At 40.7% G+C, this 19,387-nt stretch overlaps 1 protein-coding gene across 2 annotated transcripts in view; it reads left to right on the forward strand.

The window, feature by feature from the left end:
• Nucleotides 1-19,387, forward strand: part of NPSR1 (neuropeptide S receptor 1) — a 145,170-nt gene that overhangs the window by 19,249 nt on the left and 106,534 nt on the right. For both annotated transcript variants that reach the window (XM_044244572.1, XM_044244573.1), the window contains exon 2: nucleotides 8,635-8,767. In XM_044244572.1, coding sequence (XP_044100507.1) covers nucleotides 8,635-8,767 — 133 coding nt within the window. The remainder of the gene's footprint in view (nucleotides 1-8,634; nucleotides 8,768-19,387) is intronic.

A 19,387-nucleotide genomic window follows, 5' to 3' on the forward strand; every position in this document is an offset into this window, starting at 1 on the left:
CAGGTCTGATTTCTCATTACTAAGCCTTTCATTGCTCTGTGACCACACTTAACGTTCCCGAGTGGCCCCCATCTGTCCTCACTAACCTGAAAATTCTCAACCTCTGCCTTCACTTATATTATTGCCAGCCATCCTACTCTTTCCTTGGCTACTTCAATTCATTTTTTCAGACTCAATTCACATATTAATTTCTCCAAGATACACCTTTTGACCAACCATGGCCAGTCTTTCCTAAAGTTCTACTGCATGTCCCTTTTTGGAATTCTACAAAATCTCCATTATAGTAGCTCACAGTAATTTTTTTTTACATTTATTTCTCCACCATTAGACCATGAGCTCCTTGTCTTAGCCTTCCTTCTATCCCCAAACTATGTTGAACTTTAGAACTAGATTCTCAACAAATGCTTGTTGAACTTGATTATACAGAATGCAGCAAGTATGTGTGTATTTACAACAACATGATTTCGAGGACGGTTTTCCACTTCTGGTCTGAGTATCATTTCTATACCAAGATAGATAGATAGAGAGAAATAGATGGATGGATGACAAGGTTCTCCCCTCAGGGCAAATGCCTTTCCCCCAGATATACTACATAGAGTTCACAGAATGACTCTTGGTCCATAACCCTTTGGGACTGCCTTGGTCCACAACCATGCTGTTAACCTCAACAAACCCAGGCTGTGACAATACCGCCCATCCCATTCACATTCTTGTTCAAGCAGGAGACCCCCCTCTCAGTGTGTCCCACCAGCCCCTAGTCAGAGATTGAAACCTACATCCCTGCCCTGGGCCCCTGTTAAAGGGGTATGAAAAGCCTTATAGAAAATTTGAAACTTAAATTAACATTCAGATTTACATGTAACTTTATATAATTTTTTCATTTTTTGCAATACTAATTATTTTAGAAGTCTTGTTATATATTTTTTTCATACTTGGTAACTGAGTACTAGAAATGAAGTCTATCCTAATCCTAGATGGGATAATCCTAGATGGGATTCTCATAGTTTTAGGTAAAATAGTTTCAAAAGGTGAATGCAGATAGATGATTTGATGGTAGTGATTGAACTGTATTTGCATGGGCATCTCTCAGATGGTTAGTGGGAGGGTGGTGAAATTGCAGATTTTCAAAGGGGGCATCATTAGGAGGAGGGGGTGGTGGGGAAGAAGCTAAGGTGTGTTCTCTGCAACAAACCCAGACTTCCCTCTGAGCCTTCTAGCCAACCATTCCCTGGCAGTGTCCCTGAAACAGCAGGTGGGGTGAGACACAGGGAGAAGTTGGTACAAACTCCCGAGGGAGAGGTTCCCAACTGTGCAAAAGTAGTTGCTGCCCAGGAGTTTCTAGATCCCCTCAATGGATCTCATTCCCCAGATCTAATTAGGCACCTTCAGGCGTCCAAAGCTTTGTAGTCTGTTCCTACCTGCCTCACTTTGAATTCTGTGTTCCTGCGTTGAGTGGTGATTCATCCTCAGTGGAATTAAACATCTTCAGATCTTTGCTTTGGATATCTGCAGCCCACCTAAGCAAATTAATAGAGCTTTGAGCAGCCTCAGAGCCTGCGTGCTGTGAATGACAGGTGGCATATGAGTCTCAGTGACAGAAGAGCAGAGTTTCTTTCCTGCTGCTCCTTGAGAACTGAGGCTGAATCATAACCTTTCTGAGATTTCATTTCCTCTCTTGGGAACTAAGATATATTTGCTCCTTCCTGTGTTTGAGAGATTCATCTTCAACATCACAAAAATAACAATAATCATAAAATGAGCCATGAAAATGTAAGCGGTACAGAAGGTTCTGTGATTCCTGGGACAGATGATGCAGCTGCATCTTGTGTGATATTTATGACGACGGTTGGGTGGGAGCCATGCTCTGCTCCAGGGTCCGTCCATTCAAACATGTACTGAGCATCGACCTTACACACTCAGTTCTGCCAGACACAGTCATGAAACTGACCCAGCCCCAGAAACCCAGCTACGGATAAGTTTTGGGTCAGAGGGAAATGAATGAAAATTGAAAATAAATGAGTCAACTTCACCAATCCTGGCCCCAAATTGGAACAGAAAACCACTATAGTAAGCCGGGGATGGACTTTACAGTCCAGGAAAGCTATCCCAGCGACATCGCTTATGAGTTGGGTATTCCATGAGCCCTATTTTTTACTTACAAAATGGAGGACAGTGACATCTCATTGGTCAGTCTGTGATATCCATGAGCAATACGTAAAGCTTCTCAAATGTTTGATCCATGACAATCAATCAAGAACAAACATTTATTAAGCATCTACTATATGTGACAAACTAAGTAAGTCAGGTGCTAGATTAATGTGATTCACTCCAATAAAATTAGTTCCCACTCACCCTATAATTATTAATGATACTTTACACTTTTAATTCTGGTTTCCAGGACTCCCCTGGAAAAGAGAATTACCATTCCTTGAATTTGGATAAATCTTGTTTTTGTCTCCAGACGAGTCTGACATAACCAGCACCAAAAATAGTGTCCCCCAACTAAATGCCTGCCATTTGCCTGATATAACTCCCATTTCAGATAACCTGTTCTATGATACTTATAAGTACCCTTTCACTTGTCATTAATTGTATATCCACCCAACATATATTTGTTGAACTGTAGATACATATACATATATTGCTGCCCTAGATATAGATACATATCTGTGTATACATCCAACAGATATATATATTAAGCACTTTCTATGGGGAAGATGGAATTCCACCCTGGAGTGGTGCCCTAGACTTAATGCCCGCCCTCAAAGGCATCCTTTTGGTACTGGAAGCCTATCCCATGGGGTGAAACCCCAAATACCAGCCCTGTGGCAACACCAGCATTATTCAGGGGATGCTGTAATTCATCCTTCTAAATCCCAGGTCTTCATTTTCCGGACTGCAGAGAGATAATGTCACCGCATGGCCTCATCACTTTGAGGCAGAAAACCAATTAGTCATGCCTACAACCATGTAACTGAGTAAAAAGTGCTGTAGTCTTTAGTCACTGAAAAATTTCAAACTCACCCATTACTTCTACTCAGTCTTGAGCATCTGGCTGGAATTTTGCCTCACATGACCACTAGGGGGCATTTGATTCTCAACTATATTTCTCCAATAGGTTTGAGACCCGTGTTAGGACACCATCCCAACCTGGCTGGGTGAAGGAATCCGGGGTGGAGGGCCTGTTAGACTCGGGTGAAATTCCAACAGACTGGAACTGAAAGTAGGATGAACAGAGTGAATTCAAACATCTTCCTGAAAAGGCTGTGAGTTACTTATAAAACATTCCTCAAACCTGTACATAGTCCATGAAACTTAGGAAGGAGAAAAAACAGTTTTTATTGTGTATATACTATGCATTAGGCACTGAGCTTGGAGTCTGCATTTTCATTGTCATCTCTATCCATCACAAATGTTCTGCAGCAGATTTTATCTCTATCTTCATCTTATAAGTGAAAAAATAGACTAAGAAATGTTACCACTTACCTATGTATTACACATCTAGGGAGTAGCAAAGAGTCTGATCCCAAGTCAGGCTTTTCTACAAATCACTCACGTGATTGTAATACTCAAATGCATCTGAACTTGCTTCCTCAATTCCCATTGTTATAATTTTCCAAATCCTCATATTACCCTGGGGATTTGTGTGTGTCTGTGTGTTTGTGCGTGCATGGGTAAGAATGCTATGAATAAATGATCCTACAAGTAAGTGTTTGCATACTTAATGCCCCTTGTACTACTCAATGAAACATGATTTAAACTTGGCCAAGTATAATTTATATACTCTACATGTACTGCTAACACCTTATACTATAGACAATTAATTGATGGTGAATGAATTAATAAACAAGTGAATAAACATGGCTCTTAGGAAGACACCAGAAAGCAAGAAGGGAGTGGGGAGATTCTTGCGTCTGGAAGTTTCCTGAAGTCTCTCAGGGGAGATTGTCTTCAAATAGAGAACTCTAAAGCAGGAACAGGGACCCTAATTTCACAGGACCTGCTCAGCTTGTCCGATAGATACCATCCAGTCCCAAGGAGAATAGACTCTGACCTGTTTACAGAGAGCCGTGGTTCTACCAGCCCAAAGCACAGTGACCACAAGCTTCTAAGAAAAAAGGCTCAGCCAAGCCAGCACCAACTATGCCAGCCCTCCTGAGGCCCGACTTCCAACTCACGGATCTATCTAACCAGGATAATTTGATTTGCAGTGTTTGTCACTGTGCTCCCTGTGGAGCCAATCTGAGCTCCAGGCCTACTCCGAAGATACTGGATACCTGGCTCAGAATTGTGCCACACGAAGACAAGGAACACAGCTGCCCCATGACCAGTGAGAGGCCAGAGGTAGCCTCCATTACAGAGAAACTTGATTTCTGGAATTCTGCACTTCGATGCCAGCCGCATGAGCACCAACGTGCCATGTGAAAAGCAAACCGTTTACCCACTTCAGTGGGGTTTTTCTGGCAATGAGGCTTCACTCTACTTACCACAGGCAGTGAGTTATGTGAGGAAAGGAGAGCATGAGGAGAGAAACATTCTGGAAAAAATTCTAGTTCAAATTTTTAAATCTCCTCCTCCTTCCAGTTCTCATCCAGAAGGCCTTCAGGGTATAATTTTAGTTGAAGAAAGTTCTGTGTCAGAAGGAGAAAATAGGGAGGTTTGACCTCATGCGTTGCAAAGTTGAAGGAATTTCTGTCAGGTATAGAGTAGGTAAGACGTTCTGAGGGCAGAGCGGAGAGACTCATTTACTCTCTCCTCTGAAGTAAGTGTCTCTTCCTGGAGGAGCAGTAAGCTGAGGCCAACCGCAGCAGATTCTATTACAGGAGGCTGAGGTGGGGCAGATTTCTGTGGGAAGTCACCAAATACCACAGACTCCATGGAGGAGACACGGCCACCTGCTTTCATCCAGCTAAGAGACACAGGCAGCAGAGCAGAGCCGTAGGTGGTGCTGGTGAAGACAGTCTCAGTAAGGGAAACAGCCCTGTATCCACCACCTTCCTGAAATCCCACCATCCCCAGAGTAGCCTGCCTCCTTCTCCTTCTGCCCACTCACCGTGGAGATCTGGATTTCTGGTCTGACAAAGAAACATCACCAATATTCTAATGTTTCCCTTTCTTCTTCTTCTGATACTGAAAGAATTCAGTGGAAATCAACTCAGTACGGACGGGTGTGGAAACAACACTCACACCACCACTGCCCAGGCTGAAAAAGTGGCCTGGACGTGACAGTGTGCTCTCTAATTTGAAAAAAGACATTAAGGTCTTGAAATGTTTCTCCCCATGAAACAAATTTCCTGAAAGCAAGAGGAGAAGATCTTGGGCAGTGTCTCATTTGTATTCTCAGCAGGGCTTGACAGGAATTTGTGTGCCCATATCTGCCACCCTGCTCTAGGGGCTCCTTATCTTTTCCTGACCTGTAAACACTCCCAGGACCCCAGGCCCCTCCCAGACAGCGCACTATATACTGGGGACATAAGTGCCTCCTCCCCCACACTGGCCCCTAATTGGATCAGCCATCAGCATCCCAGTGTCAGTGAGTCCTTCTGCTAACAGATGTCTAAGCCCCCTTACGTCGGTCCACAGGTTGCCCTAAAGTCTTAAAAGGCAAGTTCAAATCACTTATTCATGCTCTACCATCTACACACCAGCTGCTGAAAGAGAAGGATCGTTCTGACACTTCAAAGGCCTCCCTTGCTGTTATCTGTTCCTGACAACAGTCCTTCTGTCTCGAAGGAGAGAATTCTCTTATTAAAACCACTCCCTCACTCCCCTCAGACCAGCCCTTTTCATAACAGTTTCCATTCTTGATGCTTTCTCAATGCCACCCATATCTAGACTGCTGGAGAAATGGATCTTCCAGAAGAAGGTGACCCCTCTGGTCAAAAAAGGACCAGAGAAAAAGTATAGAACCTGGCACTGAGCAAACACTGTTCTCCAAATGGGAGATGAGTAAGCATGCTGGAGGTATCTGCGCCTGCGCCTTTCAAGGGAGTGGAGGTCGTCAACCCTGTGGTCCTCCCACTCCAGTCATACACCTTGCCCCCCAACACTACCACAGGGCCCCCTAACTCCAACCATCTGTAGTTTCAAGGCTCTGAGCTCTTCCCAGGGCCACAGGAATCCATCTGTAAATCTGAGAGGGAGAACCAGAATATCAGTGTTATAAACTACAGGGCTCATGGAGAAGCTCGCTCCTGCCTGGACTTCTGGAAAGGATAGGGCTGGAGGAGAAACCATGAGAAACTGCTCGAGTCCTGGAGCCTGGCAGGCCAGGTTTGGGTTTCCGCCTGGCAGGGCCACAAAAGCCCAGGGATGCTTGGGGAGGATAGTGGCTTCAAGAATGGAGCTGACTCAGTACGCACTCACCAGCTCCCCCCACCCCTCAGTCTAGAAGCTTCTCCATATTGTCAACATATTTTGTTTTAGCAAATCTAATCCATTTCTTCTAACTGAACTATTTTACTGCACTGTATGAAAGTATCACCTTTTATTTGGCCATTTCTCTCGCTGACTGAGAAAAACAATACGCACAATATATACAGAGTATAGTAAATACCAAATTGCTAATCGCACACACACAATACTATTTATTTGCTATGCGTGCATGTGTGTGTGTGTGTGTGTGTGTGTATACACACAGGCATCCAGCTATAAAGTATTTTTCAAAGGACTGGAAAGATAATGTAATCAAAATAGTTACCTTCTGGGAGAAGGAAGTTGATTAAGACAGAGAGTAGTGACAAAGGGGCTTTGAGCTTTATCTGCATTGTTACAAGTTGTTTTTTATTTTTGTTTTTGTTTTTGTTTTAAGTAATCTCTACACCCAAAATGGGGCTTGAACTCATGACCCCAAGATCAAGAGTCACATGCTCTACCAACTGAGTCCGCCAGGACCCCCTGAATTGTTACAGGTTTTAGAGAAGAATTCGTGTATCTGTTATTGCATAACTTAAAATTAATTTAATATAAGAAAAAGTGCTACTGTGATGTCTCAGATATTAAAGAGTATATTGAGATTCTCCACAGAAAACATAGTCAGTAGAAATATAGAGACAGAGACAAAGAGAGGGAGACAGGGAGAGAGAGATTAATTTTAAGAAAGTTGCTCAAGTGATTTTGGGACTGGCAAGTCTGAAATTCACAAAGGAGCAGCCAGCTGGAAATTCAAGCATGATTCCCATGTTTCTCAAGGAATTCTTGCTGGGAAACCTCAGCTTTTGCTCTTAAGGCTTCCAACTTATTGGATGAGTCCCACCCATATTATTGAGGGTTACCTGGTGTATTTAAACCGAAGTTGAATGTAGATATTAGTCACATCTGCAAAATACCTTCAGAGTAACATCTTGCACTCCTGTTTGGCCAAGCAAGTGGTCATTATCCCTTAGCCAAGTTGACACATGAACTGTTACCATCACAACGGGCTATTCTTATCTCCACCAAGTAAGAGAAGCACTTCACATGCCAACATTAGACTTGTGCATTCTTACCAGCATTCTGCCCAGACCGTTGAGGCTACTGTGTTTTGGCTTTTGTTTCACGCTTGCCCCCGGATCTCCTGATCCCAAGCTCTTCATGGCCATGGCCTTACTCTGCTTTTTTCCTTTTTCCAGCCTGTCCTAGCACCCTGGACCTCTGCCCATGGATTTTAAACAGAGGGAATTGTGGAAGGAATTGTGGAAAACTTCTCACAAAGGACTTGGCATTTTAAATGAGTGGCATTCTTGCTTTTTTCCCCTCATTATTTACTATTTACTCAGTGAAACTTTAGTATTACTATATTATAAAATTCTGTCAAAAGAAAAAGAATAGGATAACCCATAATCATATTATCCTTAAATAACCAATCTTAGCACTTTAGTATACTTCAGTCTTTCTCTACTTGTATTAATTTTGCAGTTATAATCATACCTAATATACAATTTTAACATGTTTTTTCACTTACTGTTATAGTATAAGCATGCTTAATGTCACTACATAATCTTCATGGTTGCTATTGTTAATAGCCACATAATAGTTCACTGAATTGAAGTGCTTTATTTACTTAACTATCTTGTTATCTTTTTTTTTTAAGATTTTATTTATTTATTGGACAGACAGAGATCACAAGTAGGCAGAGAGGCAGGCGAGAGAGAAGAAGGGAAACAAGCTCCCCACTGAGCAGACAGCCCTATGCGGGGCTCGATTCCAGGACCCTGGGATCATGACCTGAAGCGAAGGCAGAGGCTTTAACCCACTGAGCCACCCAGATGCCCCAACTATCTTGTTATCTTTAAGCAATTTCCAATTTATTCTTATGATAAATATCTGCATCTTTGCTACTGTAGTATTCTTTTTCACACCCTGAATTCTTTCCTGTAGTCTTAAACAACTGCTTGGCCAAAGAATATAGGTACATTCTTTTGTCCCTTGACATATATTTCCAAATAGATCTTTTTTAAAGGTTGCATCAGTTTACACTGCCGTCATTGTAAATAAGGACCACTGTGTCTCTGTTCTCTTAAGAGTAGAGCTTTGAGACATAAGGATTTGAGACTAGGAGGAAGACATTCCAGTAGTGAAGACTGAGCCTGGTGTTCTGTAAAGTACCCTGGTTCTCACCAGGACACTGGTTTTGTGTTGCTTTTTTTCTCACAGACTGAGCAGCTGATAACTCTATGGGTCCTGTTTGTTTTCACCATTGTCGGAAACTCCATGGTGCTCTTCTCTACGTGGAGGAGGAAGAGGAAGTCAAGAATGACTTTCTTTGTGACTCAGCTGGCTATCACAGGTGAGTAACTATGCAAGTGGGAGAGAATAAGCTGTGTGCAAAATTCCTGTGGCTCCTCGCTTTTAATTATTCTACCAATAGAAATAGCATACTATCAAGTCCAAAAGGCATCAGTGAGTTTGAGAGTAATTTCTATAGGGATACAAAAACCCATATATGGAGTTTTTTTTTTTTCAGCAAGTTTAACACATTTATATATACATAAGATTCCATTATAAAAATAACTTTCTATATAGCACACTTAAAAATGCTATTTTCAGGGCGCCTTGGTGGCTCAGTGGGTTGGGCCGCTGCCTTCGGCTCGGGTCATGATCTCAGGGTCCTGGGATCGAGTCCCACATCGGGCTCTCTGCTCAGCAGGGAGCCTGCTTCCTCCTCTCTCTCCCTCTGCCTGCCTCTCTGCCTACTTGTGATCTCTCTCTGTCAAATAAATAAATTTAAAAAAAAATGCTATTTTCAGTGCCACCAAGGGCTGCTCTAGGGTTCCACCCTTCCTTTACACAACAGCCTCTACAGTTCACTGAGGTGAAAGTACGATATTACACCATGCTATGAGCTTAAAGAATACATCCCAGCAAATGGACCAGAATTACCTCTGTTCAATAATAAATGTGAAGTCTCAAGTATTTTGCAGATTTAAGGCTGTGGACATTGTTTTTGAAATACAAGTGATATGTAATACCACTGGTGGGCATGATATAAGGACATAAGATAATATCAGGGATCAAGATGCTTAAATGTGGATTTGGGGAATGTCCAGTACAGTTGAAGTGTGAATGGATCACACTTAGAGAGGGAATGGTGAAATATTCTCAAGTTTAAAAATGGTCTGTGAAATAAAAACTCTCACAGAGATGGGTCGAGCCTAAATTGGTAGAGGTCATGTTCAAAAGGAAAACACAATCTCGGGGCACCTGGATGGCTCAGTAGGTTGAGCATCCAACTCTTGATTTTGGCTCAGGTCATGATCTCAGGGTCCTGGGATCGAACTCTACATTGGGCTCCCTGCTCAGTGGGGAGCCTTCTTCTCCCTCTCCCTTTGCTGCTCGGCCTGCTGTGCTCTCTCGCTTTCTCTGTCAAACAAATAAATAAAATCTTTTTTTAAAAAGATAAAAAATAATAAGACAAGGAAACACAAACCAAAAGTCAGCTGAGGAAGCTATATATGTATATCATATGTATATCAGAAATCCAGATATTCGCGGTGCTTCTTAAAGCACTGATGCCCATTTGGTTTAGAAGGGAGAAAAATAAAGACAGGAGGATTCTAGTGCTAATAATGTTTTTTGTTGTTGTTGATGGTAATTACATGGATGTGTTCCCTTTGTGATAATTCACCAAATTATATGCTCATGATTTGTGTACTTTATGTAGTTTATGTCAATAAAAAGGTTTATTTACAAAACACAGCACCTCAATTTGGAGTAGAACTGCCAACTCAAATGCCTTCAGGAGTAACTATGTGAAAGAACCCAGGGAAAGGACAGGTGAAGATGGACCCCCAGGGCAAGTAGAGGAAGCGTACCCCACCAACAGGCATTCAAACTCAATTCTTCTTAAACATTATGCTGATCAAACAAACCACACAAGCAAGACAGATTTGGCCTAAGGGCCCCCCGATTTATAGCTGCTGATATATAAAATCTTAAAGTCAAAATTCTGAAAGCTTCTGCTATGATAAAATTCTAGTCCACCCCATGTTATGAATCCCACTCTCAATATGTGAAGGGAGGGGGACCTGGGTGGCTCAGTTGGTTATTCATCTGCCTTCGATTCAGGTCATGACCCCAGGGTCCGGGTATCACGCCCCACATATGGCTCCCTCCCTAGCTGGGGGTCGGCTTCTCCCTCTCCCCCTCCCCCTAACATGTTTGCATGCCTGCGTGTGTGCGCACGTGCTCTCTCTCTCTCAAATAAATAAATAAAATCTTTAGAAAATATATGTGATGGGAATAGTAAGCTTTTTAGGTGTAGTTGGGGAGAGTGAGAGCAAGGGTAGGGAGCTTATCATTTATAATGGTTTAAAAAAACTGCATGTTTGTCAATGTTTTAAAATGCATTCCCTTGAGAAAAAAAAAAGATGTTATGTTAGGACTTTCTTCTCCAGTTTCCCTTATTGTAATTTGAGAATTATAGACCATTATATTGAACTATTAAAACCAAAAAATTGAAACATTATATGCCTCAGGAGCAACAATAACGCAATGAAAATATAAAGGAAATTTCCTAATGGTATTAAGCCCAACCCATATAACCCAGTCTACATGATTATCAGATGACCACTAAGATTAAGGAGAAAAGTCAAGAGCAGCACATCCTCATATCTGCTTATCATTAAAATTCCTCCATCAGAGGAGTATGTCTCAGGCTTCTTGATATGAGGGAAAATCACTGACAAGACACTGGGGCCCTATCAGGGTGATATTAAAACAGAGGCTGCTGGCTTAAACTCAGCATGAATGAGTTGTTCTCACATAAACATGCTGCTATTATTAGTGTGTCCCTGTGATACCAAGACATTTGCATAAATACAGCTATAATTTTATAGGTGTTTTTCTCTTGGCATCATATCTTAGTCTGCTCAGTGCGCCATAACAAAATACCACAGACTGGGGGGCTTAACACACATTTATATCCCAGAGCTCGGGAGGCTGGGAATGTGAGATGGGGCGCCAGCGGGGTCAGGTTCTGGTGAGATCACTCTTCCTGCCTTGCAGAGGGCTGCCTTCTCGCTCTGTCCTCACATGGAGAGAGAGAAAGCAAGTTCTCTAGTGTCTCCTAATAAAGCTGTTAATCCTGTCTGATCAGGCCTTACACTTATGATCATCCACTTCCATAAAGGCCCTATCTGCACATAGAGTCACTTTGGGAGTTGGGGCTTTAACATGACGAATTTTGGTGAGACACAAGCAGGTAATAACAGAGGGAAAAATCTAGGTGCATCAAAAGATTACAAGTGATTTGAGGGAAGAACATAGTATGTGGGGTTGGAGGACCTAGGTGAAAGAAATGAGGGGTAGCCATAAACAAGAGTTTGGACGCCTTGCTAAGATGGTCAGCAAATCCTTGAGCACATCCTCTGTGGTGCTAGCTTGGTTCAGGCCACCATTGCCCTTTAGTAGTTTACGGTGAAAATCCCAATGTATAAGAATGAGAATTGCAATACTAACCCGTGGCCAGGTTTTGCTGGTAACCTGGGAACACAGTACAGCAAGGAAGTCGAATTTCTTGTCATGAGGATGACACAAATGTTGGACCACTATGAATAAAGAGACTATGACTAAAGAAAGAAATGAAAACAGGCAGGTGGGAAAAAAAGAAAGATGTTGGAGAGTCAAGGAATGAGAGTCGCCACACAGTGGTAAAGTGGGTTTAGTGATGGTTGCCGAATAAAAGAGCTGGAAAGAAGGGAGTATGTGTTCAACACCCAAGATATTCTCAGGTGAATGTTGCAGAGATTGTGTAACTAACTCAGTGTGCCCCTAGTAACAGGGAGCCAAAGTAGAGTCACATGGAAAGTCATTAGTAAACAAGGTCTCCATAATGGAAGCTAAATTCTATTAAATGCTTATCATATATCAGGCTCTGTGCTAAATGTTTTGTGTAGATTTTTTTATTTAATCCTCACAGTAGTCCTATGACATAACCCTGCCCTAATCTTACCCTTTTTACAGACATGAAAATTAAGGTTCAAAGAGATTCAGACCTTGCCCTAGGTCATACAGTAAAGAGGTAGACCAGATATTCAAACCGAGGCAGTTTTTTTTTCTCCCCCCCCCCAAGTCATGAGCTTTTAATTGTTACAGATCGGGCATCCCTGAGGGACCTATGTGTGGGTGAGTGGTCTGCGGACAGACTGCAAGACCTCAGGACAATGTGAGTCTGGTTAGATGGAGCAAATTTGAGAGCTTAGTCCCAGTGTATTTAATAAATGAGGGGAACTGATGGAGTAAGAGCATAGGAGTCACTAGAGGTAGGAGAATATAAGAGCTGAATACATACTTCAATTTTGAAAGGGCTTGTGGTTCAGTTAAAAATATTTGTAGTTGGGGATGCCTGGGTGGCTCAGTGGGTTAAAACCTCTGGCTTCAACTCAGGTCATGATCCCAGAGTCCTTGGATCGAGCCCCGCTTCAGGCTCTCTGCTCTGCAGGGGGCCTGCTTCCTCCTCTCTCTGTCTGCCTCTCTGCCTACTTATGATCTCTGTCTGTCAAATAAATAAATAAAATCTTTAAAAAAAATTTTTTGTAGTTGACCAGCTGGCTGGATTTCTAGTCTGTATCGTGAGCCCCAGCATTGGTACTAGTCAAAACTGCCCATGCAGGATGGGATGCCAGGAATCCTCCTGTCCCATCGCAATGCCTCGCAAATCTGTTGATAATGCCTGAAATGTCTGTCACAACATAAGCATTTCTTGGAGCCTGTTAAAATAAAAATACTCTGAAAACTTATCACACACTTCACTTTGCTTGTTCCTTCTCAGTATGGAATGAAAATCTGAGAGCTTGTAGAAGCGAAGGGTTTTGGGGGCCACGGATGACAAGGAGTGGGAAGGAGTCAGACGCATTTCACTCATTTAAACTTGTCTACTTCAAATCCTTTGCGGAGCCAGAGCGTCGGTGGTATAGTGGTTAGCATAGCTGCCTTTCAGATCCTTTGCGGAACCTCAGGATTTACATAAAGGCAAGCCAAACGTCATGGTTCCAAAGTTTAGGAAGGGCTAGATCATTTTAATCAACATTCTGAATGGAGATTTATGGTCTTTTCAAAGCATATTCTATCAGCCACTGTATTAAAATCCCTCTTCAAGCACATAAAACTTGCCACAAACTCACCTCTTTGGATGAACATTTTGCTTTACCAGTGTTTCAGGTTATCCAGACTTGAGTATGAATCTCAACAATTGTATGGCCTAGCTCTGAGCCTTTGGAAAAGACAATTTGTCTGAATATCAGTTTCCTAACCCAAAAAGTGGGGATGCTTCTCAGAGTTGTGGAGAGCAGTAAATGAGATAAAATCAACAAAGTGCTTAATACAGTATGAGACGCATAGTAATTGCTCAATAAACACTAGCTGTCAATGCTACCACTATGGCTGTTTCATTCACTGAAATGAAATGAAGGAACTGATTAATTTAAAAATCATTTGAGTCACTTGCCAAAAGAACAAAAAGTTCTCCAAAAGACCTGAAGTTCACTGCAAACCCTCAGCTGCTCTGTCTTTTATTCAGGACAGTGTTCTTAGCTCAAGTGTGCTCTGGGTCCCAAGTGTTGCTTTGAAGGATGACCAAATATTTTCATATAAGCATATTTTTAATCATCAGCTTCAACTGACATCATCAGTGCCACAAATATTTGGAAAACTAAATTCTGAAACGTTTCACCTGGCGTTTTTTGAAGGAGAAAAATATGTGCTAACAGTTATTACTGGGAAAGGCAATATGAATGCCCTTTATTAAATAATTTCCATCAGGAAATATTGAGGTTGAGGTTGAGAATAGCCTTCTACTTATAGACCAGTAGTTTTGAGTGATTCTTTGAGGAACATTCTGATTTCTATTTGGTCTTTTATTTCTTTAGTGAGTAAGTCAGTGGAAATTAGATTCAGTTGCACAACCATAAAATCCAGATAATGGTGGTCTAAGTTTATAAGGATTTGTTTTTCCTTATGTAAAGAATTCTTAAAGCAGGTAGTCCGGGGCTCCTATTGTGTTTGCTTATCACTGGGGAACCATATTCCATCCTCAAGGACTTCCATCCTCAAGGTCAGTTCATCATATGGAAGGCTCTTGGTTCAAAATGGCTGCCAGAACTCCTGCCCATCATGCCCAAATTCTAGTCAATAGGAAGGAAGGGGAAGGAAAGACAAGAGAAGCCCATGCCAGCTATCTGTCCTCCTCCTAACTAACATTCCTAGAATTCCCACCCATTAATTTTTGCTTGTGTTTCATTAGCTATCTCTAACTGAAGAAAAAACAGGGAAATGTTTTTCTTTATTTCTAACCTGGGTTCTTTCGCCAGAAGAAACCCAGAGTTCTTTTCCTGAGGTAGAATGAGTAGCAGTCTCCGGCATATCTTGTTTTCCATACTTCAATTTCCATAGAGAACTGAGAAATTTAAACAATGAATCTGTTTGACTAACTATTCCCCTCCTTTGAGAATGCTTCCTCCAGAGGGTCATGGGGTCTTCTGACTTTTTATCTTGGCACACTCTTTGTCCCATAAATTAGATAAACTCCTGTTGTTCACTGTTTACATGCCTCCGCCAGAGTTTTGGCTGTTATAGCAATCCTGCAATGACTATCCTTACTATTAAATCTTATGAGCATTTATTTATTTAGGATTGTTTATAGAAGTGGGATTACTGCATTAAAGAAAGATACTTCTGTGGCTTTCAAATTCGCTCTTGTCCTTTTAGGTCCCCCAGGACTAAAAGACGATGGGAAATATCATGAGACAAAAGCTCTAGATGCCACCAGCATAGATCCACACTGATCCTTATTTTAAAAGGTCCCTGAAAACAACAACTTTGCTGGCTTATAAGAGTTAGTCATAACAAGTTCCTTGAGGCAGGGGTTCTCTCTGTTCATCTCTTATACTTATGCACCTATTCAGGTATAATTTGCTTATTTAAAAATGAAAATTTTAAATTTTCTTTTACTAGTACCTTTATCTGTGTGTCTGTCTTCATATGTTTTAAGGTTAAAACCTTAGCCAGTGTATTGGAGAAGAAAACTAATTTATCTGTTTCTTCCATAATGACTACAGCAGCACTCACATATTTGTGAAAACAAAGAACACATCATTTACCAGAGCATTTGAATGGAGCAAGTGTTTTAATTTTGCATCTGTGTGTTTTTTTTAATTGGAGTATAAGTGACATATAATATCTTATTATTTTCAGGTGTACATCATAATTATTTGATATTTTTACACAGTACAAAAAGGTCCCCACTGTACATCTGGTTATCAACTGTCACCATACGAAGTTATTACAACATTATTGATTATATTCCTTGTGCTATACTTTACATCCCCGTGACTTCTTTATTTTAAAACTGGAAGTTTGTACCTCTTAATCCCCTTCACCTATTTTGTCAACCCCTAAATCCTCCCCACTGTGGCAACTGACAGTTTGTTTCTGGTATGTATGAGTCTGTTTCTATTTTGTTTTGTTTGTTTTGGTTTTTTAGATTCCACATGTAAGTGAAATAATTGAGGTATTTATCTTTTTGCCTGATATCTTTCACTTAGCATAATACCCTCTAGGTATGTTCTTTTTTTTTTTTTGTGGCTGAGTAATTTTCGTGTGTGTGTGTGTGATCTTTATCCATTCATCCATCAATGGACACTTGGGTTGGGTTGCTTCCATGATCTGGCTACTGAAAATAATGCTGTAAAAAAACATACAGGTGCACATATTTTCTCAAATTAGGGTTTTCATACTCTTTGGGTGATACCCAGTACTGGGATTCCTGGATCATATGAAAATTCTATTTGACATTTTTGAGGAACCTCCATACTGTCTACACAGTGGCTGAACCAGTCTGCACCCCCACCAACAATGCACAAGGGTTCCCTTTTCTCTACATCCTCATGAACACTTATTTTTTTGTCTTTTTGATAATAGCCAGTCTGACAGGTGTGAAGTGATACCTCTTTTTGGTTTTGACTTGCATTTCCCTGATGATGAGTGATGTTGAGCATCTTTTCATGTGCCTGTTGGCCATCTGGATGTCTTCTTTGAAAAATGTCTATTCACGTCCTCTGTCATTTTCTCATTGGGTCGTTTGTCAGTTTTGATGTTAAATTGTGGAAGTTCGCCATATATTTTGCATAGTAACTGTGTATCAGATATATCAATTGTGAATATCTTCTTCCATTCAGTAGGTTGCCTTTGTTTTGTTAGTGGCTTCCTTTGCTGTGCAAAAGCTTTCCAGCTTGACGTATTTCTGTTTTATTTTAGTGTTTGTTACTCCTGCCTGAGAATACTGGTCCAAAAAAATTTTGCTAAGACTGATGTCAAAGAGCTTCCTGCCTATATTTTCTTCTAAAAGTTTTATGGTTTGTCTTACATTGGGTTTTTAATCCATTTTGAATTTATTTTTATATATGGTATAAGATAGTGGACAGTTTCATTCTTTTGCATGTAGCTGTCCAGTTTTCCCAGCACCATTCACTGAAGAGACTGCTTATTCCCCATTGCTTATTCTCACCTTCTTTATCATGGGTTAATGGACCCTACATACATGGTGGGGGTCTTTTTTCTGGGCTCTCAATACTAGTACCTTTATCTGTGTGTCTGTCTTCATATGTTTTAACTTACTTCTCCACATTTCTGAGCCTTTCCAAAAAAATCTTAACTAATTCTTCTCTATATATTCCATTAGGATTTTTGATTATAAGATTAGTCTTAAGAATGGAAGGAAACCGAAGATATTGAAGCTGCTATTTTGGCACATTCTGCAATTTTTAGTACTTCCATTCTAACAATTTTCTGGATGAATTTAATGACTGTTTATATTTTATGAGCTAAAGTGCCAATTAAAATTTATTAGTCATTTATCATCTTCAAGACTGACTTGTCTGTTTTATTCAAATGCAATAAGGAAGAAGGAGCTAATGAGAATAACTCCGTTGAGTGTTCAACAAAGGAAAGATAGAAAACATGTTTTTTGGCACACATTCAGATAACTTCCTTTTTCTGATTGGACCAAATCTTCTCGTATTAGTAAAGAAAATTCGCTTTATCTCAAAGCACTTCTTGGAGAGCAATTTACTGATGAACTAAGGAATTCTCCACCTTCAAAACTCTCCTGTTAATTATGTGACAGCAGAGAAAATTGAGAGTTTCAGCAAGAGAGGTGAGATCAGGAGTGTTGAGTTGTCCCAGGCCAAATATGGAACTTGCCACAACTTTCTTATGCCCCTTTCCTTCAGTCTTTTTCTGGGTTTGTGGGTTGCATACTTAATTCATTTATTTATTTTAGTTCTGCTAATTGTTTACTTTAAAATTTTTTTTCAACTTCATTGATATAAAATTGACATATGTGTAAGCTTAAGGTGGACAAAGTAATGATATAGTATATGTATGTATTGCAGAATGATTACCACAATAAATTTCGTTAACATTCAGCACCTCATACAGTTACAATTTGCCTGCGCTAAGAACTTTCAAAAACCTACATACATACATATACACCAATCATTTGTTAATGAACACAGTTTGTTTCCATGTCTTGGCTATTATGAGTGTGGGGGTAAAGATATCTTTTGAAGATAGAGATTTCATTTCCTTTGAATATATACCCAGGAGTGGAATTACTGGATCATAGAGTTGCTCTATTTTTAATTTTTTGAGGAATCGCCATAGTGCTTCCCAGAGTGGCTATACCAATTAGCATTCCCACCAACAGTGTACACGGATTCTCTTTTCTCCATATCCCTACCAGCACGTGTTATCTCTTCTCTTTTTTTTGATAATAGCCATTTTAACATATGTGAGGGGGGATCTCATTGTGGTGTGAGTTTCCCTGATAATCAGTGATGTCGAATACCTTTTCATGAACCTATTGACCACCTCAATACATTCTTTGAAAAAAATAGCTCTTCAGGTCCTATGTCCATTATTTAAGTGGATTATTTCTTTTTGGCTATTGAATTGTATGATATTAATATATTTGGGATTTCTGTTTGGACTTGATCCCCAATAGTCAAGCTTTGCAGATTTCTCCAGTAATCTTTTTTCCCCCACTAGAGAAACTGAGGCATTGGTGTGACACCATGCCTGCCTGGGTGAGGGGTGATGCAGTCAGGATACAGCTACTCCTCTTACCTTTCTGATGCAGTCCTTCTTGGTTCCTGTGGTCCAGCCGAGGGCTACATGATCTTGTCTTGTCTACGGTCTTACTAGTTGGTCTTGTGAGGGGGCAATCAGGAATGATGTGTATTGCCCTCTTGATGACATTACTTGTAATACTCATTCATAATGAAAACATTAGCAATATGAATTTTTTCTGTATTCATAAATATATATATGATACAATGTTACTGTTTTTTTTTTTTTAAGATTTAATGTATTTATTTGACAGAGAGAGAGATCACAAGTAGGCAGAGAGACAGGGGGAAGCAGGCTCCCGGCTGAGCAGAGAGCCCGATGTGGGGCTCGATCCCAGGACCCTGGGATCATGACCTGAGCTGAAGACAGGGGCTTAACCCACTGAGCCACCCAGGCTCCCCTTCTTTAACATTTCGTAAATCATATTGAATGTTGTGGCCTTGCAGTCAAAGAACATTTTTGGAAGGATTCCTGATTTTGCAGTTTATTAAGAGTATTTTTGAGGTCTCACATGTAATCACTTATTTTGAAAAATAGTTAATGGGGGCACCTCTGTAGCTCAGTCATTTAGCATCTGCCTTTGTCTCAGGTTATGATCCCAGGGTCCCCGGGATCGAGCCCCACCTCCTGCTCTCTGCTCAACGGGAAGCCTGCTTCTCCCTCTCCCACTCCCCCTGCTTTGTTCCCTCTCTTGCTGTGTCTTTCTCTGTCAAATAAATAAATAAATAAAATCTTTAAAAAAATATATTTAGTAGATATTTAAAAAGAAGATATAAGAATTAAT

This window comes from Neovison vison, chromosome 4 (assembly GCF_020171115.1).
Source record: "Neovison vison isolate M4711 chromosome 4, ASM_NN_V1, whole genome shotgun sequence".
Lineage (NCBI taxonomy): Eukaryota > Metazoa > Chordata > Mammalia > Carnivora > Mustelidae > Neogale > Neogale vison.